This window comes from Orcinus orca, chromosome 1 (genome assembly GCF_937001465.1).
Source record: "Orcinus orca chromosome 1, mOrcOrc1.1, whole genome shotgun sequence".
In the NCBI taxonomy this organism is placed as follows: Eukaryota; Metazoa; Chordata; class Mammalia; order Artiodactyla; family Delphinidae; genus Orcinus; species Orcinus orca.
The window spans coordinates 181,152,996-181,177,633 of NC_064559.1; the positions used below are offsets into that span (position 1 = coordinate 181,152,996).

A 24,638-nucleotide genomic window follows, 5' to 3' on the forward strand; every position below is an offset into this window, starting at 1 on the left:
ACTCGGGTTCGAGCCCTGCTCCGGGAAGATCCCACATGCCATGGAGCAACTAAGCCCGTGCACCACAACTACTGAGCCTGCGCTCTAGAGCCCGCAAGCCACAACTACTGAGCCTGCATGCCGCAACTACTGAAGCCTGCGCACCTAGAGCCCGCGCTCCGCAACAAGAAGCCACCACAATGAGAAGCCCACACAGGGCAACAAAGAGTAGCCCCCACTCGCGGCAACTAGAGAAAACCCGTGCGCAGCAACGAAGACCCAACACAACCAAAAAATAAATAAATAAAATCCTTAAAAAAAAAAAAGAATACATTCTCCTGCAAACTAAAACCACAAGGAGATACCATTTCACACCCACTATGATGGCTATAATCTAAAAGACAGACAATTACAAGGATATGGAGAAACAGGAACTCTCACAATTGAGCTGGTGGGAATATAAAATGGTTCAGCCACTTTGGAAGACAGTTTGGCAGTTTCTTGAAAAGTTATATATAAACCTACCCTATAACCCAGCAATTCCACCCATAGGTATATAGCCAGGAGAAATGAAAAAATGAAAACATACATCCACACAAATATTCAAATCAACGTTATTTGTAATAGCCAAAAAATGAAAACAACCCAAATGTCCATCAACTGCTGAATAAACAAAATATATGATATATCCATACAACAGAATCCTCCTCAGCAATAAAGGGATTAAGTACTCATACACGCTACAACATAGATGAGCCTCAAGAACACCATGCTAAGTGAAAGAAGCTAGACACAAAAGAGCACATATTGTAAGACTCCATTTAAATGAAATGTCTGGAAGAGGCAAACCTGTAGAGACAAAAAACATATCAGTGGTTGCCTAAGGCTGGGGATGGGAATGGAGAATAACCATAAATAGACAAGAAGGACCTTAGTCGGGTGATGAAAATGTTCTAAAATTGGATTATGGTGATGGCTATACAACTCATAAAAATCACTGAATTACACAATGAAAATGCGTCAATTCTATGGTACATAAATTATACCTCAATAAAGTTGTTTTTAAAAAAGAATGTATTTTCTTAAACAAACAACAGAATGATAACCAAAAAATGTTTTAAAACAATTAGCTAACTATATGGAAAGGGAAGAAACAGGATGGAGGGGGCAGAGATGAAAGCTAGACTTCACTGAACACACCTTGTGTTCACTTTTTAAAATTTCCCTTTGGAACAATGTATATGGTCTATAAAATATAAAATAAAATTGAAAGGGAAAAAACAATCCCTGAAAACTGAAGGAATATAAAAACAAATGAACTTAATTATGTATTGAATTAATGGCTTAACAACACAGAGAGAAGTTACTTCAAATGACTATAAAACAAGATTATTTGTACGTCCTTAGGAGATAAACACTAAGGACAAAAAGAACTGCAAAGAAATGACAAATTTTTCAGTAATCGTGTTGTTAATAATAACAGTCATTGTTATTTTGATTCAAATATATTACATATAATTTATATGACTTTCTATACATGCCATAATATATATATGATTTTATGTATGCGTGCATCCGTGTGCTTGTGTGTGTATGAAAAAGGGAAAAAGTAGCATCAAGATTTTCAGCATAAGAAAAAAAAAGGATACAAACATAAAGTCAAAGAAGTTGAATAAAACTCTGTAATTCTAAGTCTGAATTAGAAACATCATTATAAATTCTTGATTTTTTTAAAAGAGAAAAATACAAGTGTTAGCTAGCTCTGTCCACAGAAAACGCCTAGAGACAGTGACCAACCCGGTAGCACTCAGATTGTTGTCAACAAAGAATTTTCAGTTCCTTGGAGAAATTGCTAATCCCAGGCCTGAAACAGGAAATATACAAAAAATATCTGGAACAGCTCTTCACACAAGAAATAAAGCACATTATCAAGACTATGGGGATCATGACAAAGGACTCAGAGTCAACTTGAAAAAAGTCATTGGCCAAAGACGGAGCTGAGTATTAAGAAAAATGACAGCTGTATTTGATTAGAACACATTTAAGTCTGTTAAAAATCCATGAGTCACACTGATATAAAGGAAAATAAATATCAACAAAGAAACTTTCATTGGTCTTTAGAGAAACTTAGAGGATCAACTAATTATTCTGAAAACTGGTAAAACAGAGGGAAAGAAGAAAGCATTTATCATTGTATCTTGCCTTTCCTATAGGAGCTATCTCTCAGGGTAATGGATAAAGTAAAATTCTACTTTACAAAAGAATTATAGAATTTTGAGTATCACCATTTTGCAACTTCTAATGAAATAATGGAACTAGCAATGACAAACAGTAGCTGCTAAAGTTTTAGGTGAAGAGCTAACAGTGAGCGGATCTACAATGGATGGATCAGGCTGGTAACACCTGAACTCACTAATCAAGCTTAACATCACGAACAGACGGACAACAGACATTATGTGCCTTCTGATGTGTAGCAATAAAAGTATACAACTCGGGACTTCCCTGGTGGTGCAATGGTTTAGAATCCGCCTGCCAATGCAGGGGACACAGGTTCAATCCCTGGTCCGGGAAGATCCCACATGCCACAGAGCAACTAAGCCTGTGCGCCACAACTACTGAGCCTGAGCTTTAGAGCCTGTGAGCCACAACTACTGAGCCCGCTTACTGCAACTACTGAAGCCCATGCGCCTAGAGCCCATGCTCCACAACAAGAGAAGCCACGGCAATAAGAAGCCCACACACTGCAACGAAGAGTAGCCCCCGCTCGCTGCAACTAGAGAAAGCCCAAGCGCAGCAATGAAGATCCAACACAGACAAAAAAAAAAAAAAAAAGTATACAACTCAACATCACCATCCTTGCCCGCCCCCCCCCCCCCGCCCCACAAAAAAGGGAAACTAAGTATGATCCAGCCTCAGGTCTAAAACACCAGTTTACAGGCAATACAAGAGAGGGATGGAGGATGCTGTTAGAAAACATCCCACAGATGCCACCAGCATCTTTACATAAATTGCATAGAACAAAAGACCTGATTTATTCAACAAACCAAAAGGAGAGAAAAAGAGGAGGGGAAAATTTAACACATGTGTGGACTCTGGATTCTGATTCAAACAAGCCATCTTTTAAATGAGATAACTGGGGAAATCTGAACAGTGCTCAGATATTCAATGATTTTAAGAAATTACTGATTTTTACAGTGTTATAACACTGTGGTTTGCTTAAATGAAGAGTCTTTAATAGATACACACTGAAATATTTACAGATGAAATTATATGATGTCTGGGACTCCTTTCAAAATAACCGCCTGGGGGTTTGAGGAGTGGATCAGGATATAGACAAAATAACACTGGCCATGAGTTAGCAACTGTAGGGCTAGGTGATGGGTACATGGTGGTTCTATACTATTTTCTCTGCTTTTATATATGTTTGAAATTTTTCGTAACAAATTTTTAAAGAGAGAGTAAGAGAGAACATTTTCCTGATGCAGTGTTCAGTTAAGGAACATTACCGCCATCTCCTCCATCCCAGGAAAATTTTAATTAGCCAGTTCAATTTTCATTCCTTGACCCCTGAATTTCCCTTTTGTTGAATTTAGTTGCAGTCAGGAGAAACAAAGACCCAGTGGACAGCTTCCTCTTACTTCATACCTATGAGGAATAACATTGGTCTCTCAAAGTGAAGGCAGGTCTGTGGTGAAATACAAACAACCAACAAAGTTTCTCTAAAAAACCCCTCTGTTCATAAGGGTGCCAAGAGGGTAACTCTATGAAAGCTCAGCAAAGTTCTTGTTCCCACCCTGCCAAGGCACACTGCCAAGTTCATGTTCGTGGTTATCCCTATATCCGAAGCATGCCTGAGGACACCCTGTGGTTCCACAAAAACACACGTCACATCCACACTTTCCTAAGCCTACTTATGCTGCAGATTGCCAGCACTGGTTCCAAACCAGAGCGCCAAGAAATAAACCTTGAGCTCTCAGAATTTCCCAGATTCTCAGGAATTCTGGGACACCTGCTGTTCTGCCTTCACCCAGCAGGTGGCGCTGACTCCCCAACTGGGACATCACAGCAGCCACAGCCCTGGGAGTCACCGCCTTGAGATATTTGTATTAGCCTTCTTTTCCCACCTGCTCAAGAAATGCTCCCCGGGGACTTTCCTGGTGGCGCAGTGGTAAAGAATCTGCCTGCCAATGCAGGGGACACGGGTTCGAGCCCTGGTCTGGGAAGATCCTACATGCCACAGAGCAACTAAAAGCCCATGCCACAACTACTGAGTCTGCCACGCCCACACGCCACAACTACTGAAGTCCATGCCTAGAGCCCGTGCTCCACAAGAGAAGCCACCGCAATGAGAAGCCCACACACCACAACCAAGAGTAGCAAGAGTAGCCCCGCTCGCCACAACTAGAGAAAGCCTGCACGCAGCAACGAAGACCTAACGCAGCCAAAAATAAATAAATTAAAAAAAAAAAAAAGAAGTCCTCCCTGTAATCGATCAGCCTTGTGTACAGCTGTTGGGTATAGGAGAACTGTCTGAGAAATAGTTTTGTTTAGTTGAGCTAACGTGATTCAAGATAGTCTACTTATAAAAATAGGGCTGTGATTTTCCAATAGCAATCCAGACTTGAAAAGGATTTATCTTCTTAGGGGGGACCAACAGGAAGGCTGTGTGACCGTGTGAACACTACCAACATGCCACTGTTCTTGGGTGTGATGGATGCTACAAGGTTGTGATTATAAACACATATACAAACCCAGAGACCAAGGTGCTTGCTATGAACTGAATGTTTGTGTCCCCTCGAAATTCATATATTGAAGCCTTAACCCTCATATGATGGTATCTGGAGGTGGGGCCTTTGGCAGGTAATTAGGTTTAGATGAGGTCATGAGAGTGGAGCCCTCATAATGGGATTGATGTCCTTATAAAAAGATGAAGGAACACAAGATCTCTTTCTCTGCATGCATGCCCCAAGGAAAGGCCATGCAAGGGTGTAACTAGGAAAAGGGCCCTCACCAAGGAGCCAACCATGCTAGCACTCTGATCTTAGACTTCCAGCCTCCAGAACTGCGAGAAATGAATGTTTGTTGTTTAAGCCACCCAGCCTATGGTGTTTCATTATAACAGCCCGAAATAACTAAGACAGTGCTACAATTAACTAGGCTTGTTTAAGATCATTAGAGATGAGGAAAAGTCTACAACAAAGAAGGATTATAAGGCTTTGCTCCACCCTTCTAGAGCATCAAATCCAACATCTCTCCCCACCCCTCACATTCTGAGTCCCTGAAGAGACAGTTTTGACTCAGCTGAGCAGACTTTTAATAACCAGACTGCCAATGAAAGGGCCAAAGCACAAACAAGTGAAAAATCCCATTTCATCATGCAAATGATGTGGAAGTTCTGGGTTTACACTGCAAGAGCTTTGCCTCCAGGCCACCCTAATCTTCCTTTCCAACTCCCACTCTCACTCTCATTCACTGCCAAATACGGAGAAGCAAGCCTCAGTGTGCCCTTGGAAGGCAGAGCAACCTCTAACTCTTTCTAGGCCATGTCCAAACCAAGCAACCAGGACCACAAACTTCATAGACCCTACCTGGAAGTGCAAAATAATGGTCCAGATCAGGCCCAGGGTCAGCTTGGGGTTGCCGTCTGTGATGTCATCGTTGCGAATATTCACTAGTTTCACCTGAAAAAGAAACAAAAGCTGGTCTCAGAGCTCTGTGACTTTTTTGTTTTGATTTCATTTTTATAGATTTTCATTATTTATATGCAGTTAAATTGGTTTTTTTGCAGTTAAATTGGTTCTGAGTTTTCACACATGTACAGATTTGTGTAACTACCACCAAAATCAGGATAACAGAACAGGTACGTCAACCCGAAAAGGTGATCTCAAGCTGCCCCTTTGTAGTCAAACTCTGCCCGCAGCCCTAAATCCTGGCAACCACTGATCTGTTCCCAATTTTGCTTTTTCCAGAACGTCATATAAATGGAATCACACAGTATGTAATCTTTTGATAATAGCTTTTTTTCACTCAGCATAATGTTCATGAGATCCCCATCCAAGTTGCTGCATGTAACAACAGTTTGCTCCTTTTCGTTGTGGAGGAGTATTCCACTATACCGATACACTACACTGTAATTATCCACTCATCTATTGAAGGACATTTGCGTTGTTTCCGGTTTGGGACAATTATGAATAAAGCTCCTATATTCATGTACAGTTTTTTGTGCGAGCACATGTTTTCATTTCTCTAGGGTAAATTCCTAGAAGTGGGATTGCTGGGTCATATGGTGTATGTTTAGCTTTATAAGAAACTGCCCAACTGTTGGGTTGGCCAAAAGGTTTGTTCGTTTTTTTCCGTCAGATGGCTCTAGTAGCACTTAGTTGTCTTTAACTTCATTCAAAACAATTTTGTTAGATTGTATGTGACAGCTGTCATATCAGTGTGCGTTTAAAAAAAGACATCAAAATTGGTGAATTTCTGTGTAACCATTTTAATGTTGAAGAAAAACAGCAACATTTTGGCAAATTATGCTTTATTATTTCAAGAAAGGTAAAAATGCAACTGAAACGCAAAAACAAATTTGTGCAGTGTATGGAGAAGGTGCTGTGACTGATCGAACATGTCAAAAGTGGTTTGTGAAGTTCTGTGCTGGAGATTTCTCGCTGGACGATGCTCCACGGTCAGGTATACCAGTTGAAGTTGATAGCGATCACATAGAGACATTAATTGAGAACAATCAACGTTATACCACACGGGAGATAGCTGACATACTCAAAATATCCAAATCAAGCGTTGAAAATCATTTGCACCAGCTTGGTTATGTTCATCGCTTTGATGCTTGGGTTCCACATAAGTTAAGTGAAAAAAACCTTCTTGACCGTATTTCCGCCTGTGATTCTCTACTGAAATGTAATGAAAACGTTCCATTTTTAAAATAAATTGTGATGGGCGATGAAAAGTGGATACTGTATAATAATACGGAACAGAGGAGATTGTGGGGCAAGCGAAATGAACCACCACCAACCACACCAAAGGCCGGTCTTTATCCAAAGAAGGTGATGTTGTGTACATGGTGGGATTGGAAGGGAGTCCTCTATTATGAGCTCCTTTTGGAAAACCAAACCGTTAATTCCAACAAGTACTGCTCTCAATTAGACCAAGTGAAAGCAGCACTCGATAAAAAGCATTCAGAATTAGTCAACAGAAAACTCATAATTTTCCATCAGGATAACGCCAAGACCATAAGTTTCTTTGATGACCGGCAAAAACTGTTACAGCTTGGCTGCGAAGTTCTGGTTCACCCACTGTACTCACCAGACAGTGCACCTTCAGATTTCCATTTATTTAGGTATTTACAAAATTCTCTTAATGGAAAAAATTTAAATTCCCTGGAAGACTGTAAAAGGCACCTGGAACAGTTCTTTGCTCAAAAAGATAAAAAGTTTTGGGAAAATGGAATTACGAAGTTGCCTGAAAAATGGCAGAAAGCAGTGGAACAAAAGGGCGAATATATTTGTTCAATAAAGTTCTCGGCGAAAACGAAAAATGTGCCTGATTTTTACTTTAAAAGCGAACGCACTTTTTGGCCAACCAGTATCTTCCAGCGTGACTGTACCATTTTGCAATCCCACCAGCAAAGCAACCTTGCAAGCACATGCTATTATGAGTTGCTTTTTGATTAAGTCACCACAGCCCTGACTTTTTTCTTTTTCTTTCTTATTTCTTCAAGGCTGAGAGAGAGAGATCTGCCCCTTGTCCCTTACTGGTCTCTGGCCTGCTCCCATCTATTTCCCCTCCTTTGTCGCAGACATCCCCACCTACCCACACCTCCCATAGCATATGCTTTACTCCTAAAATCTCATTCCAGCAACACGATGTGCACAGACACACAGGCCCGTCCCCCACCAGGGTGACCAACCATCCCTGGGTGCTGGAAACTGAGGGGTTTCCTGGGACGTGGGCCTTTCAGTGCCGAAACCAAGAGTGTCCTAGGAAAACCAGCCTACTTCCAGTTCCACCTCCACCCCTGCGAGTGTCTGTGGTACCCTCATGGAGGTCCTGACAACTGTGGCAAACCATCCTGAAGCTGCCCTCCCTTTATCTCTTCAATTGAACTGAAATCTTCATGTACTAAAGAACCTAGTGACCTCAAACAGAAGCCTCACTTCTCCCTTACACTATGATGACCGGTGCTGTAGACTGAATGCTTGTGTTCCTCCAAAATTCATATGTTAAATCCTAACACCCAATCTGAAGGTATATGGAGGTGGGACCTTCTGGGGGTGATTAGGCCTTGAGGGAATGGAATTAGTATCTTTATAAGAGAGACCCAGAGGGCTTCCCTGGTGGCGCAGTGGTTGAGAGTCCGCCTGCCGATGCAGGGGACACGGGTTCGTGCCCCGGTCCTGGAAGATCCCACATGCCGCGGAGCGGCTGGGCCCGTGAGCCATGGCCACTGAGCCTGCACATCCGGAGCCTGTGCTCCGCAACTGGAGAGGCCACAACAGTGAGAGGCCCGCGTACTGCAAAAAAAAAAAAGAGAGAGAGAGACCCAGAAAGCTCCCTCGACCTTTCCATCATGTGAGGTCACAGCTAAAAGCCATCTCTGAACCAGGACCTCACCAGATACCAAATCTGCCTCGATCTTGGACTTCCCAGCGTTCAGAACTGTGAGAAATAAATTTCTGTTGTTTATAAGCCACCAGGGCTGTGATACTGTGTTACAGCAACCTGAATGACCAAGACACCTGGGCAAATTCTTTCCCTTTTCTGCATCTCAGTTTCCTCTTCTGTATATTGGGAGTAGCACAACCTGCTTCTGGTCTGAGTGCAGGTTTTCTAATCACAAGCAGCCCACAGCTGGCAGGCTGGCAGTATCAGCCAAGTCCACGTTCCTCAGTCCCAACTCTGTCAGCTTTCCCCTTGTTTTCTGAAGTCTACCTTCCTTGGCCAAGCCACCTTCCAACCTCTGCCAATCTGTTCCTCGGAGACTTCACACCTAACTCCTACCTTTCCTACCTCATCTTCTACCACCTTTCTTGATAACTGTCACACTCATCTCGATGACCCAAGTATCACCCATCTGTACAACTTGTCTGCCTTCCCACTTCTGATGACTTTCATTTTCACTCTGCTTTGGACACCTGCACAGCTACAATCTCACCGTAAGCAAGAACTGCTCTAGAGCTCTCTCTGCCCTTCTCTGTGTCCACTGTTAATCGCTCACATTTTTACTGTAGCCAAGTAACCAATCTCCTCTCCATCCTTATTTATATTTCTAGCTAATCAGTTCTTCTCAATTCACCTTTTGCCCATTAAGGCCCTCTCTGGTTTCCTGTAACTCTACATACAGACATTCCAACGCTGCTCTCTCTGGTCCCCTAAACACGTCAGCCTCCAATTCTCCTACCTCTTTTCATTTATCAATTTATTCAACAAATATTTATTAAGTGCTGATTATGGACCATTCATGATGACAGGTGATGGAGATAAAAATGTTAAGTAAGATCACGTTCCCTGTCCTCACGGGCCTACAATGCATTACAGCAAACAGAGAAATAACAATAAAGTAATAAGTATTATATTAGAAGCAAACTGCTACAGGAGTACACAGAAAAAGAATTTCCCAAGTTAATGAGAATTACCGATAAGTGTGACAGAAATGAACTAACTCCAAAAATATGTGTACCATCTAATGTCATCGTGACCAGTGCTGTTGCCTGGCGACTGCAGCTATACCAAGTCTCTCCAAACAGCCCTCTAGGCAGATGATCTCTGACTCCCTCATCCATCCACCTTCCTCCTCTCCACAAACTTTCTCTTTGTCTTTATCCCTCCTTCCTTCCTCCTCCCTGTATCACAGAAGAGGCATTTTTTTCCTTTCTTTTTCAAAGAAACCACGTCAGCTGTGCTCTGTATCTCATCCCTCTATCCCTGGGCTTGGTTCCATCAATTAGGAAGCAATGGGAGGAGGAAACGTGTGTAGAAAGCAGCACGGAAGGAGCGTTAAACAAGTGTCAGGAGACCTCAGTGGAAGTCCCAGCTTTGCTCTACCTTGTGTGATTTGGGGCAGGTCATTTCTCAGTTTCCTTCCGTATGAAACAAAAAGGCTGGACTAGAGGATCTCCAAGGCACCTTCCGGGGTAACAGGCTCTGACTCGTACTCCTCCTTGCTCTCATTCTGTTCTCCTCTCTTCGTTGGCTTCTCCCCCTATGTCTAAAAATATGTTGCCATCTTCCTTCTTTATCCTTCCTTCCTTATTTAGTAAAGAGGGAAAAGCTTCTTTACTATGTCCTAAACACTTTTCTGCTCTACTGAGGCTGTTCTCTTAAGTCACCAATGCTGCACAGCTGAGACCTTCGCCTCAGCTCCATGTGCCGTTCAGCCATCCCGACCATCCCCTCACCCAGTTCTCATGATGATGGAGCACTCTGGTTTTCCCTCTTCCTAGACGATGTACCTTTTCCCATCTTCTGAGCTGATTTATTTTTCATCTTCCCTTTGACCTCCACCCGAGGTGAGGCAATCTTTCATATCTCGCTCTTCTCTAAGACTCTCCCCCCCTCAGACAGGCCACACACTCTATGTAAGGACCACCAAATGATTTGTTCAAACACAACACAGCTGCTCACCAGCAAGCACGACTCAGAACTGCATCGGTCGGATTTACTGAGGACATACCAGGGGCACTGAGAACATCTAGGGACCCGATGCCAACATTCCCTGGCAGAATGGGGAACACACGGGACACTCTTACCTGTCGCTGCTTTAGGAAGTCCAGGGCAATCTGCACATTCTGCAGCCTGTGAAAACGCATCCTGCCCTTCTCCCGGGGCTGCAAACAAACAAACAAAAGGGATGTTAATTTCAGCTACACCAATTTACCCGTGCAGACCACTTTCCTCTTTCATTTCAAGGACTAAAAGACCACAAAGAATTCCTCATGACTGAAGCCAGGCGTGGGAGCATCCCATAAAGCACCCCCCAGGGCAGGACCTGTGTGTGTTTTCACCATGCTTGCTGAGGCCCCAGAAGGCCTTGTTTACCACTAGGATCCCCGTGAACACACAGCCCGTGTGAATGCAAACGCTTAGGTAGTGCCGCAGCTCCTCTACGGGTTCTTCTGCAGTCGTACGTGGCAGAACTTGATTCTGGATGTGACGTTAATGGGAACAAAGACTTGCCTCTATGGCTCCCAGAATCGCAGTTAAATGCTATTGTAAGGAACGGTAGCAAGTCCTAACTGCATACTGCACCGTAATGGACACAGCCAACTGTATTACAAACCTGGCAAGAGAAACTAGAGGTAGCCAATTTTATACTAGGGAATGAGGAGTTACACATGCTCAACAAGCAAGTGACAAAACCTAGAATGGAGGGCAGAAATCAGGAAGAAACCTATTTTCTAGGAAGATGGGTGTTGGTGTAGCAAAGCCACCCTTCACCCCAGTATGAAATACCCAGAGGAAAAAAGACCTTGATGACGTAGGGCTGTTCAACACAGTCCTCCAAAGAAAGGTATTTCCTGCCAGTCACTCAGTCCTGGATGTCATAACAGCCACGGGGGAGAGGCCCACCATCACCCAGGGCCCCTGGTGCCCGTCCCCACTGCCTCGTCCACTGCTCAACTCCTATCTATCCAGAAGTGCAGGAAGTGTTTCCCCAGTGGGTACAGGGACTGCTACCTACCTCTGGAACATTCTCTCCTGCTCACTTTCCAATGTTGTTTTTATTTTACTACAATTGGGACTAAAACATTACTCTCACTAGATCATACCCAATTCATTTGTAAATGTCAAATTGGTACTAATTAAAGGCCAATAAAATACAAGGTAGCTCTGTTGTGGGCACCTGCACAGAAGAAACACTGCCCCAGGTTGAAATGGGCAAAAAGTAACCCACCACATGGAAAGATGGGGTGGAAGCATCCCTGTGGGGGTCCCCTAACCCTTCTAAGCAAAACTTCCAAACCAGAGTAATCGACAGAGAGGATGAGGCCTCTCTGTGAAACAGGATAACTTCATAAGTCAAAGTTTTAGGAAAAATCTTCTTAGTGAGAACCTCTTCTCAGTCATTTCAGCTAAACTAATTGTGACTATAGCTTAGAAGATGACAGAGCCTGTGAAACTGAAGACTCTAAGGCAATGGGAAGGGAGATCAATGAGGTGAAAAGATGACTTTAAGAGGACAGGGAATGGGGATATTACCTCCTCTTTCTGGAGAAAGATCACAGGCTATAGCTTAGAGCCTGCAAGCAGAAAATGGCCTTCTTACACACTCTAATCTTTACTCCTAAGTACTCCCCACCAAAAATACGCTTAAGAACATGCAGGTTAAATACTGTCCTCTACAGCAAAGATGTTATTGACCAAGCAGCGTATCACCATGCAGTAAGTGGTTTGCAAACACCAGGCTCTTCTGAAAACAAATGACATGGTGTGTGGTGAGAACCTGGAGGCCAGAGAGATGGACAGTCCCCGTTAGTCTGGAGTGTGGAGTCATAAGCAATAACTGTCGTGCTGTCAACTAAGCTTTCCATGATTCTGTGATCTCGACTCAGACAACATAGCAAGGCCACCAGAAAGCCATGGGTCTCCAGGTCACAAAGGGACTTGATGCCACCAAACACCCTTATTCTTTTCGTGCCAGCTACTCTCAGATAAGCAAAACAATTCCCACTCCAGGATCATCTAACAGTGGCAAGAGGCACAATTAGTTTTAACCACTTTCTTTGGGACCCAAATTCCCAGGCGGACAGGGAAGAAGGCAACTGGTAACTGAGCTACTTGGAGACCTAGAGAACCCCAAACTCTCTGATGGCCCTGCAGTGCCGGCTGGGATGCTGGTGGCCCCAGGAGGACCTACTACGTCATCATCATCATCATCTTCCTCCTGCTCCTTGCTGTCTGTATGGCGCCAGGAGGGCATGCTCACCAGACGGAGGGTCTTCAGCCCCGCTGGCTCCTTTGGCCACCAACCAAGAGAAAGACATGACAGAGTAACAGGAAATTCACAACACATGAACGAAAAGGAAATGAATGCAGGAAAAAAAAAGGTGAAAATAAATATGAAAATACCCTCCCACCTCCAGAAAGATGCAAAAACCAAATTAAGACCAGAGCAGATGGTTATACTGAACACTTCTTTTGTTGAAACACAGCTTTAATTCTCCACGGCCACCCACCCTCCCTACTTCTGTGAATCAAGTAAGGCAGAGAGGAGGATGAGAATAACCATGAAAGACATATTTGGGTGGTTTTGGGTGAAAAGATGATATTTTACGACTATCTCCATAAACACCTGTAGGTTTTCAAAGGTTAGAAAAAGAAATCAGATTGGAGTGGTTTTAACCTGTTTTTTAAGCAAAATCACTGAAAAGAATCACTTTTCAATATAAAATCACTACAAGTTCATCAAATATACCAACCAAACTGCCCAAAATATAACTTTGTGAGCACTGTTAAGTCCAGCACAGTGAAAGTAAAATTCTGATTACTTAGGAGATTTATAAATGAGGGTCAGAGAAGAACTAGAATTCATATGTACTGGCTATGTTAATAAAAGCATCTGTCAATTTTAGGCCACTAAACATTATAAAATTAATTCTACTGTAAGACCAAAAAAAAAGTGAAACCAAAACAAAGGCCCCAGGGGAAGGCAAGCTCCAACCGTGGAAGAAGCTATTACTTAGGGAGTGAAATCTAATGTGCCAAATCCTGCTCTTGAAACACAACCAACAATGACTAAGAATTCACCAAAGGCGGTGAGCACGCTGGCTCCACCAGCTCCTCGAGCGGTGTGCCTCTCCAGAGCGCTCCTCCCTCACAGGTGTTTCCAGTATTCAGCCCTGGCCTTTTCTAAATGAAAAGTATGTTGTCTACAACGCTCGAGTTAGAGCAGGAGCTGCATAGGATCACAGGCTTCCATTAGGCTCCCATATAGGAAACAATGAGCCCACAGAGAGGTTACGCTGATCCCTCAAACAAAGTGAAGATAGGAACTCATGAGCCAAGAGGTTCAGACAGCCTTTGCCCTCAGACAGGTAAGTGTTTCCACAAGCCACATTTAATACATCTGGGGAGGAAGCAGGCATGTTTAATTATCCAAGGAGCCCAGATGTACTCCGTCTGGGGCTATGCTCAGACAGCAACTTCAGCACTTCTCCGACCCTGTGAAAGACAGTGAATCCCAGAAGGGAGAAAGTGAGGTGATTTGGGAAAAAATGACTCTAAATACCTGGGCTTTTAAATGTAAATTTCAGGTCTTTGTTGAATATAGAAATAGAACAATTCATAGGTAGAAGCAAAAATAGGAGGAGTCTATATAGACTAGAAATAAAGCTGTAGGAAGAAAAATACACCTTATTCAAAAACCTTTAAATGTAAATCTGCTATTCCTGAAACACTAGCATCTATAAATAGATAAAGAACAAGTAAGGAGAAAACATGCAAATATGAAAGGAACAGAACTGATACTTGATTCCATCAAGAAATGAGAATATATGATACATCAGGTTAAATTAAGATGAAATTACAGCATTTATAAAGTGTTAAGTCTGAGTTATAAAGTCCACCAATTACCTCTTCTACTTTTTCCTCCCATGTAACAGAGGACACAGTGACAGTCACTGCCCTAGCACTCAACAAGGTGGACCCATATGTCATTAATAGGGCCACACCTGTGAGGTCAACTGATTAGGAGAAGAGACAAGCTCACCAGTTTGATGCCTGAGAGGACCTCCAGCAGAGAGATCAGGTTATGGCCATCCCGCAGATCTTCATAAAGATCATTGATGTGCTTCCGGACCTGTGCATGAGAGTGAAACAGACTGATTTTTATTCTATCTTGAATTATTTTATTATCTACACAAGAATCTCTGGTCCTAGGTAAACACAAATTAAAGAATTTGAAACTGGAAACAACAAAAAATTCAGGAATTTTCAGGTTGGAGTATAATACATATGAAATGGTAACACTTAACAGAAGTGTATGTGTGTTTTTCTTTTAATTGAGGCCAGGGACTTCCCTGGTGGCACAGTGGTTAAGAATCCGCCTGCCAATGCAGGAGACACGGGTTCGAGCTCTGGTCCAGGAAGATCGCACATGCCGCGGAGCAACTAAGCCCGTGCGCCACAACTACTGAGCCTGTGCTCTAGAGCCCGCAAGCCACAAGTACTGAGCCTGTGAGCCACAACTACTGAAGCCCGCGCGCCTACAGCCCACGCTCCGCAACAAGAGAAGCCACCGCAATGAGAAGCCCACGCACGGCAACGAACAGTAGCCCCCACTCACCACAATTAGAGAAAGCCCGCGTGCAGCAACAAACACGCAACGCGGCCAAAAATAAATATAAAATAAATAAGTAAATTTATAATTAATAAGTAAATTGAAGCCAGATCCATTACATACTCCAGCCAACCATGAAAAATACTCCAGAAAGTCTGGACTAGGGATGGGGAGTCTTAATCATCCTGAAACATCTCAGGAATTATTATGGACCAAAATGTGAAATGACGGCCAATGATGGACAGATGAGACCAGTCAGAGTCAGAAAAGCCTTCCAGAGTGCTACGAAGGAAACTAAAATGCTAGATACCCAGTATTCCATACGGTGTACCTTAATTTAACCCCTTTCTTACCAAATACTTTTTTTTTTTAATTTATTTTTGGCTGAGTTGGGTCTTCGTTGCTCCGTGCGGGCTTTCTCCAGTTGCAGAGAGTGGGGGCTACTCTTTGTTGCGGTGCATGGGTTTCTCACTGCGGTGGCTTCTCTTGTTGCAGAGCATGGGCTCTAAGCACGAGGGCTTCAGTAGTTGTGGCACATGGGCTTAGTTGCTCCATGGCATGTGGGATCTTCCTGGACCAGGGCTTGAACCCATGTCCTCTGCATTGGCAGGCGGATTCTTAACCACTGCGCCACCAAGGAAGCCCCTTACCAAGTACTTCTAATAGTGAACTTGAGAAATACTTTTCTTTTGGGAAAAAACAATTCTAATTTTATAACTGAAACTATGCAAAAACAAATAGATATCACTTTAGAAAAATGTGTGGGTAATGTCAAACACTGTGCTAATGCTTTAGATGTTATCTCATCTATCCCTCATATCCATAAGGTAGGTATTATTATTCCTGTTTTACACATGAGGAAATGAGACACAAAGAGGTTAAGTAACTTGCCTAAGGTCACAAGTGGAAAGACGGGCCTCAGTTTGGTCTTTCTTTTTTTTTTTTTTTTTTTTTTTTTTTTTGCAGTACGCGGGCCTCTCGCTGTTGTGGCCTCTCTCATTGCGGAGCACAGGCTCCAGACGCGCGGGCTCAGCGGCCATGGCTCACGGGCCCAGCCGCTCCGCGGCATGTGGGATCTTCCCAGACCGGGGCACGAACCCGTGTCCCCTGCGTCGGCATGCAGACTCCCAACCACCAGGGAAGCCCTGGTCTTTCTGATATTAGTCTTTGCCATTACTACAATGCTTTGTAATCAGACAACTGATTTAATCAGACAACTGATACTTAATCCAAACAACTGCCCTGTGAAGTTTACTTATTACTCCCATTCTATAACAGAAACTGAGGAAGCTAAGGCTCTGAGAAGTTATGGTCACATAGCTGTGGGAAGTGCCTAAAGTGACTGATTCATTCCAAGTCTAGTGACAACTTCACTGATATGCTCAAACACAGAATCAGAAGACAATTGGAAATTACAAGGAAGAAGATTCTTTTCAACATAATTAATTTTCTAGACAATAAGAGAAAGGGTTTACTCTCAGAATAGTGGATTTCTAGTCACTGGAGTTTTTCAAGCAGAGACTAGGATATTGGAATTTCTACATTCACGTCGAAGATTGAACTATAAGTCCTTTCCAACTATAATATTCTAGCATTCAAAACAGATTGCAAATCAGAAAAGATAAAGGGTGGAAACATCTTAGTAAACTTCCTAGAAACGAAAGGACTTGAAGGATTAGAAAATGTTTGATAGAAAGAAAGAGCAGGGGAAAACCACATAAGGCTAGGTATAGGGGTGGAAACATGCAAGACATGCATGTTTGTACGTGTGTGCGAAGGAATAAGAAGTTGACAGGTAGATAACCCAACTGGAGAAAATGGTTCATGATAAATTGAATAATAGGTTTCAAATATTTAAAAATTAAATATAGGTTTCAAATATTTAAAGAATATTTCTTCAATTTTTTTGTGCTACTGACAATATGACACATATTTTAGTTTAATCTGCAATACTAACATTTTCTCCCTCACTTTCTTAAGTTTAGACAATGAATGAAACAATACATTTACCCCAGACTTGTATCACTTGTTGATTTTCATGGTGTAAATACTCTATTGAAATGACCAATTTCAAGCTATTAATATAATATCACTAAAAGCAATGTTGGGAAGAAATGTACAGTAGCACACCAATATATAGAATTTCCATCAGAGAGATACAACAGACATAACTGACCTCAAGAGCACAGATGGTAATAACATAGTAAAGTAACTTAAGTGATGAGCTTTGAATATTTATTACCTTTATTTTAAATACAATTTATTTAATTGTAAGTTTACATAATTTAATTTTTAATAATGGCTGTGCTTAGCAAATATAGCTCACAAAATTCCTGAAAGTTTAATATTTGGCTCTCACGAGCCCATGACAGTTGACTCCAACACACCAGTGGCTCTAAGATTTCAAGACCCCTCCCTCATGTGGGTCCAAGGGTTCAACCACAGTGCACCACTCAAGAAATTAGCAGGTCATAAGAGTTGGAAAGGAAGTTTGATTTGACAAGTTCAATCTGAAGTATGTTGAATTTAAAACAACAGCAAAGGAGCTACAAATGGAAATGTTCTTAAAGCAGCTGAAAATACCAGAATTTAATCTGGGGCAGATGAGAACTTAAGTTTAGAAGTCATATGCATAGAGGTGCTAGCCAAAGACATGGGAAATGTTGGGCTTTCAGTGTTAGGGAAAAAAGAAGAGCAGAGGGCTAAGGACTGAGCCTGAAGGAATAGCCAAAACTAGAAGGCAGGAGATGGGAAAGCAATCAACAAAGGAGGGGGGGTGGGTAGGGGAAAAGGCAGTGAAAGAGGTAGGCAACAAACTAAGAAAGTATAATCAAGGAAGAGATGATCACCAGTATCAAATGCTACAGGACAAGGAGGACGAAAACTAAGAAAGGCTTTCTGAATTTTCCTACAAATAAGAGTGCTTTTTGTGAGAATAATTTTCTAGAGAGTGGTGGAATGGAAATCAGATTTTAAATGAACAGTAGGTTTTAAAAAGTCAGAAATTATTAAATACTTGTTATTAGGATTAAGAAGAGAAGAAACAGGGACTTCCCTGGTGGTGCAGTGGTTAAGAATCCGCCTGCCAATGCAGGGGACACGGGTTCAACCCCTGGTCCGGGAAGATCCCACATGCCGCGGAGCAACTAAGCCCGTGTGCAACAACTACTGAGCCTGCGCTCTGGAGCCCACGAGCCACAACTACTGAGCCCACGTGCCACAACTACTGAAGCCTGCGCGCCTAGAACCCGTGCTCCACAACAAGAGAAGCCACCGCAATGAGAAGCCCACGCACTGCAATGAAGAGTAGCCCCCACTCACCACAACTAGAGAAAGCCCACACGCAGCAACGAAGACCCAGTGCAGCCAAAAATAAATAAATAAAATAAATTAAATTTATAAAAAAAAGAAGAGAAGAAACAATAATGAGGGACTTATTATTGACAGGTAAGACCTGAACATAGGGTATAAAAATTGGGAGTGGTCATCAAGTAATTATTTAAATAAATTACACAGGGCTGCAGACCAGGTGAGATTGTGTTATCAGTAGGATACCAAACACCAAGAAAAAGGAAGTACTTGAAATGTAAAGTTAGTTTTACATCAAGGCCCCAATATCTCCTTCTGAAAATTCCGGTTTATGTTTTACACCTGTGAATAGCAAAATTCAACCACCTTAGAAGAAATTTACATGAGTCCTAGTTTACTGTTTCTCAGTCTTTGTGTGATTATAATAACTAAGTAACTATGAAAACCAGTAGAGAGATATAGACAAAAGTAATGGGGGAAGGGAGTATAGTAAGATTTTTTTTTTCTCAGATAATTTTCAACAGAGAACAGTAGTCTGTTTCTGAAGCATACTGGACACAGCTCTGCCTAGAGAAGGATAAAGAACTAGGGGCTTCCCTGGTGGCGCAGTGGTTAAGAATCTGCCTGCCAATGCAGGGGACACGGGTTGGAGCTCTGGTCCAGGAAGATCCCACATGCCGTAGAGCAACTAAGCCTGTGCACAACTACTGAGCCTGCGCTCTGAAGCCCGTGAGCCACAACTACTGAAGCCCGTGCGCCTAGAGCCCGTGCTCCGCAACAAGAGAAGCCACCGCGATGAGAAGCCCGCGCACCGCACCGAAGAGCAGCCCCCACTCACCGCAACTAGAGAAAGCCCAAGTGCAGCAACAAAGATCCAACACAGCCAAAAATAAAAAATAAATAATAAAAAATAAGGAACTATGATAATTAAAAAAAAAAAGAACTCGCTAACACTTACTAGTGCTTTTACATCAAAAAATGTTCAGATGCAGAGGGGGGATTTGGAGGGCTCAATTAACATCCCACGATCATACGGCTCAATGACCGGGCCAACCAAACCCAGGTCTGCCCCCTTCTAAAGTCGTCACCATTTCTGTACATGCTACATTGCCTCTGAAGTTTTCCACAAATCTCCTAAGAAAAAGTCTGGTGGACTAAGCACCAGGAAAGTATTAGAGGCAGCCAAGTGAAGCCAAGAGTGCTCAGAAAGCATCCATATATATGTTTCTTTCCAACAAATAATCATGCTGCTGTTAGCAAACAAGATGAGTGAAAAACTTCAACTATCCAGGTCCTTACCTGTTTGTACTCCCTGTGAAAATCACCATCAAAATTAGTTCTTTAGAAATCTCCAAGGAATATGTACAAATGGCTAACAAACTCATGAAAAGATGCTCAATATCATTAGCCATAAGGAAAATGTAAATCAAACTACAGTGAGATACCACTTCACAACCACTAGGATGGCTATAATCAAAAAGACAGATAGGGGCTTCCCTGCCGATGTAGGGGACGCGGGTTCGTGCCCAGGTCCGGGAAGATCCCACATGCCGCGGAACGGCTGGGCCCGTAAGCCATGGCCACTGAGCCTGCGCGTCCGGAGCCTGTGCTCCGCAACGGGAGAGGCCACAACAGTGAGAGGCCTGCGTACCGCAAAAAAAAAAAAAAGACAGATAATAAGTGTTGATGAGGCTATAGAGAAACTGGAACCCTCATACACTCCCAGTGAGAATGTAAAATGATGCAGCTGCTTTGGAAAACAGTCTGACAGTTCCTCAAAAGGCTAAACACAATTTACCATACGACTCAGTAATTCCACTCCTAGGTATATATCCAAGAGAATTAAAAACATGTCCAGAAAAAAACAAAAACAAAACTTGTACATGAATGAATGTTCATAGCAGCATTCATTGTTCACAACAGCCAAAAAGTGAAAATAATCCAAATGCCTAAATATTATGACATGTGAAAGAAGCCACTTACAAAGAACCACATATTGTATGATTCAATTTGTATGAGATATCTAGAATCGGCAAATCTATAGAGACAGATAGTAGATTGGTGGTTGCCTAGGGCTGCGGGAGAGGATGGGGGGTTGGTTAGGGATAATGATTAAAGGGTATAGGGTTTCTTTTGGGGGATGAGGAAAATATTCTAAAATTGATTGTGGTGATGGCTGCGAAACTCTGTGAATACAATAAAAGCCATTGAAATGTACACTTTAAATGGGTGAATTATGTGATATGTGAATTAAATCTCAACATAGCTATTTTTAAAAATTAATGAATGGGGCTTCCCTGGTGGTGCAGTGGTTAAGAATCCACCTGCCAATGCAGGGGACACGGGTTCGAGCCCTGGTCCGGGAAGATCCCACATGCCACGGAGCAACTAAGCCTGTGTGCCACAACTACTGAGCCTGCACTCTAGAGCCCGTGAGCCACAACTACTGAGCCCGTGTGCCACAACTACTGAAGCCCACGCGCCTAAAGCCCAGGCTCCGCAACAAGAGAAGCCACCATAATCAGAAGGCTGCGCACCTCAACGAAGAGTAGCCCCCGCTCACCGCAAGTGGAGAAACCCCACGCACAGTAACGATGACCTAACACAGCCAAAAAAAAAATTAATGAATGACTAAATTTTGAGACCAAGCCAATCCTCCCCAATCACCATGCATTAGTAAGCCAAGGAAAACTCTGCTCTCCCAATTTTTAGAAGATTGGCTTGAAGTTATGAAAAAATAAACAGCTTCGCCCAATTTCTAAGTGGCTTTAGCAAAGGGAATAAATTGCACTTAAGTGCTTGGAATCAGAATCTGAGCCCAAAGGGACTTTAAAGATTACTTAACTCTAATACACTCAGTTTACACATGAGAAAAGCACTGTCTAGAGAAGTTAAATAACTTTGTAAGACCATTTAGCTGGAAAGTGTCAGATCACTGTCTCTTGACTCTGAGTTCAATGCTCTTTCCCCTCACAAGGCTTCCATGATGCTTGAAGGGTAGAAACAACGTATTAACAACATTATTAAATTATAAGAGCCCCCCCACAAAAAAAGAACCAACGACTGTCATGCAGTATTCTTTAACACCTGCAGAAAGCCTGATCTAGAAAAGTTTTGCTCGAAGACTCTTAAAAGAAAACACAAGCAGCTCAACTTCCTTGATCCACATTATGTTGAAGAACAATATATAGGTCAGAGGAGAAAGTTTTAAAGAGAAGAGTATGTTATTTACTCTCATCTATACTTATTAAAAGATACAGGGAAAGTAAGAGTGAGCCTGGTAGCTTCAGATGGATTTCTGAATTTATAGATTTCTAAACTGTAAGAGGGAAAATTCCATACTGATTCAAAGGCCAAATTTATCCTCCAGAAAAGCCCAATACTAAAAAAAAACAGATAACAGTTGTCACAGACTTTTCACTCTGGAGAGAACTGTGCTCGAACACAGGGAATAAGAGTGGGGGCTGAGGGCCCCTTTTGGAGTAAGTAGAGTGCGATGGGGGAGCAAAGTGTGAGGCTCTTTGCAGATGAGAATCCTATCGCCTGTTTTGAAAGTTCCTTAAGTTTTAAGGAATCTGACAGTGGTAACAGCCAACCCTGATTAACAAAGATTCTCTGCGGATGAGGAGGATTCTAAAATCCACCAAGGGTATCTTTACTTAATAGGCAGGCACTAATGCTCAGGGAGTAGAGAATCCAAGTCCCAATGTAGAACCAAAACCTTCAGTGGGGGTCGAGATGCATTCAGGGTGAAATCAAGCCCTGAAAACTCAGGTCTAGGCAGACATGGTCACAAACCACCACCATACAGTCACAGTTGGGCAACAAAGGAAACATTCCTCTCCTCAGCATCTGACCAGCACGACTCCATCAATCTCTTAAATTACACTCCACTGCCAGTCTCCATCTCATGTGGCCACAGCACAGAGGCTGCGCAAGAGAGAGTGCCTGGAACCATTAGAGCATTCTCCCACCCTGTGTTCAGCTAGAGAGCCTCAAAGAGGCGGAGAAAAATTGAGAACATTAGTAAAACTTTGGAGTTAAAAACTTTTGCTGGTTTATCTGGAATTCTTAACTAAAATTCCAGGAAGGCCAGTTGCTTCTAGACTGCATACATGACTAAAGATGGAAAGAATTAGTCCATCTGTTAGCTTAAATGCTTTCCTTCCTTTCTACCCACTAACCTCCGCAGTCAGTAGAAACTGACCAGAGAAAGCCTTCCTCCTCCTTTTCAGGAGCTCATGCTCTCAGTTCTGTCTCATCGTTTCAGCCTTTCTTGAAGTTCTCTTTGGGATACTTTATCAGCTACCAGAACCCAGAGATATATCAAGGATAATGTGAATAAAATCTCACTTAAAACTCTAGGGTTTTTTTTTTTTTTTTTTTTTTTGCAGTACGCAGGCCTCTCACTGCTGTGGCCTCTCCCGTTGCGGAGCACAGGCTCTGGATGTGCAGGCTCAGCAGTCATGGCTCATGGGCCCAGCTGCTCCGCGGCATGTGGGATCCTCCCAGACCGGGGCACGAACCCGTGTCCCCTGCATCGGCAGGCGGACTCTCAACCACTGCGCCACCAGGGAAGCCCTAGGTTTTTATTTGTGATGGTTCTGGCATATGAGCAGAACTCTTCGATTTGTAGGACTTGTGTTCTAAATTAGGTTATTTATATATTTCAGATGCTTACATCCTTAAATCTCTTTTATGATTGGACCAACAGTGTTCTCAGCTAATAAAGAGGCATTGATTTGCTTATGCAAGAACAAACTGTTTCCTAAAGAGATACTTGGGAATCCAAGAGATTAGGTCAACTAAATCTAGCACTTGAGGGGCTTGGCTGTTTTGATCTTACATCATTCTACTTGCCAATGGCAACACTAATGTAGTTCATGTGTACTTGGGGAGCAAAGCAAAGGATGCCTGAATTACAAAAAACAGATTTGATCCCTAATTCTCAGCCCAAAGTTCAAAGAATTCCAACATGGAGCAATGATTCCGATGAGCAGTGAATCTCTGTGAAATATTCCAAGATGAGAAAATGCCATTGGAACTGTAAGGCTGGCGGCCTGAGAAGAGATGAAAAATTGCCAAGGATTTAAGTAAAGCTCTGGCTGGCCTCCAATTTCTAACAATGCTATGTGTTCGTCTAGTTTCTCCCTCCCTGGGCCTCCTGTCATCACACAGAACTGAGGCAGAAGTTCAACAGGCAACATCAGCTGCAAGTGAAGAGCAGGGAGGCAGAGCACTTGCATCCAGCTACAGAGTTTAGGGGGGCAAGCTTGAGGCAGGATAAATTCAGTTCTTCCAATTGTTAAGAGATGAGGTATGAAAGCAGAGAAAGGTGGGGGCATATTTAATAGTAACAGCAAGTAATTCTGGCCAGAAGCCTCATGCCTGCTCTTTAGCTCCATCCTTCACTAGCTGTATGACCTTGGGAAAGTCACTTCATTCTTCTAATTCTCACTTTCCTCAACTGTTAAAACTGAAAGGATAAAATACCTTTACCTCCTTCAGGGTTACTGTAAGGATCAAGTCATATTAGAATATGCTTTGTAAGCTAAAAAGACTACTGAGCTATTATTTACTCATGGTAACAAATCCTTACTGGATACTTCTCATGCTCCGGGTGCAGTACTTGGCTGAGACAGTGCACAAGTCCTAGACCTCAAGGAACAGAGGACACCAACGTGTGAACACACAAGCCCATCTCTTCAAAGTGGTGTGGCACAGAGATGGAGCTGCAATTAATTTAGTCCAAGGGATGGAGGTCAGAGCCTCAGGAAGGGGATACTGGACCTGGGTCTTGAAGGGTAAGTGGGTGATGGCCAGGCAGAGGAGGAAAAGACATGCATTCAAGGGAGAGAGAAATGAATAAGCAAAGAGGTACGAAAGTACAGTGTTTAGGAAGCAGTGAGATGTTTCATACGGCTACAGCACAGGCTATGCAGGGGACAATGCCTGGTTGGAAACAGGCTGTGAAGGGCTCTGCACCATGACAGTTATGTGCCACCAAACCAGAGGCAACTAACTGGTAAATGTTGAAGAAATTAGAGGAAAATTGCAGGGTTTT

The 24,638-nt window shown here is 42.8% G+C and overlaps 1 protein-coding gene across 9 annotated transcripts in view; it reads right to left on the reverse strand.

Annotated features, from left to right (window-relative positions):
- MACF1 (microtubule actin crosslinking factor 1) overlaps positions 1 to 24,638 on the reverse strand; it is a 327,256-nt gene that overhangs the window by 191,368 nt on the left and 111,250 nt on the right. For all 9 annotated transcript variants that reach the window (XM_049695358.1, XM_049695322.1, XM_049695320.1 and 6 more), the window contains exons 3-5: positions 14,696 to 14,785; positions 10,737 to 10,814; positions 5,568 to 5,660 (exon numbers count right to left, since the gene is read on the reverse strand). In XM_049695358.1, the coding sequence (XP_049551315.1) occupies positions 5,568 to 5,660; positions 10,737 to 10,814; positions 14,696 to 14,785 (261 nt within the window). The remainder of the gene's footprint in view (positions 1 to 5,567; positions 5,661 to 10,736; positions 10,815 to 14,695; positions 14,786 to 24,638) is intronic.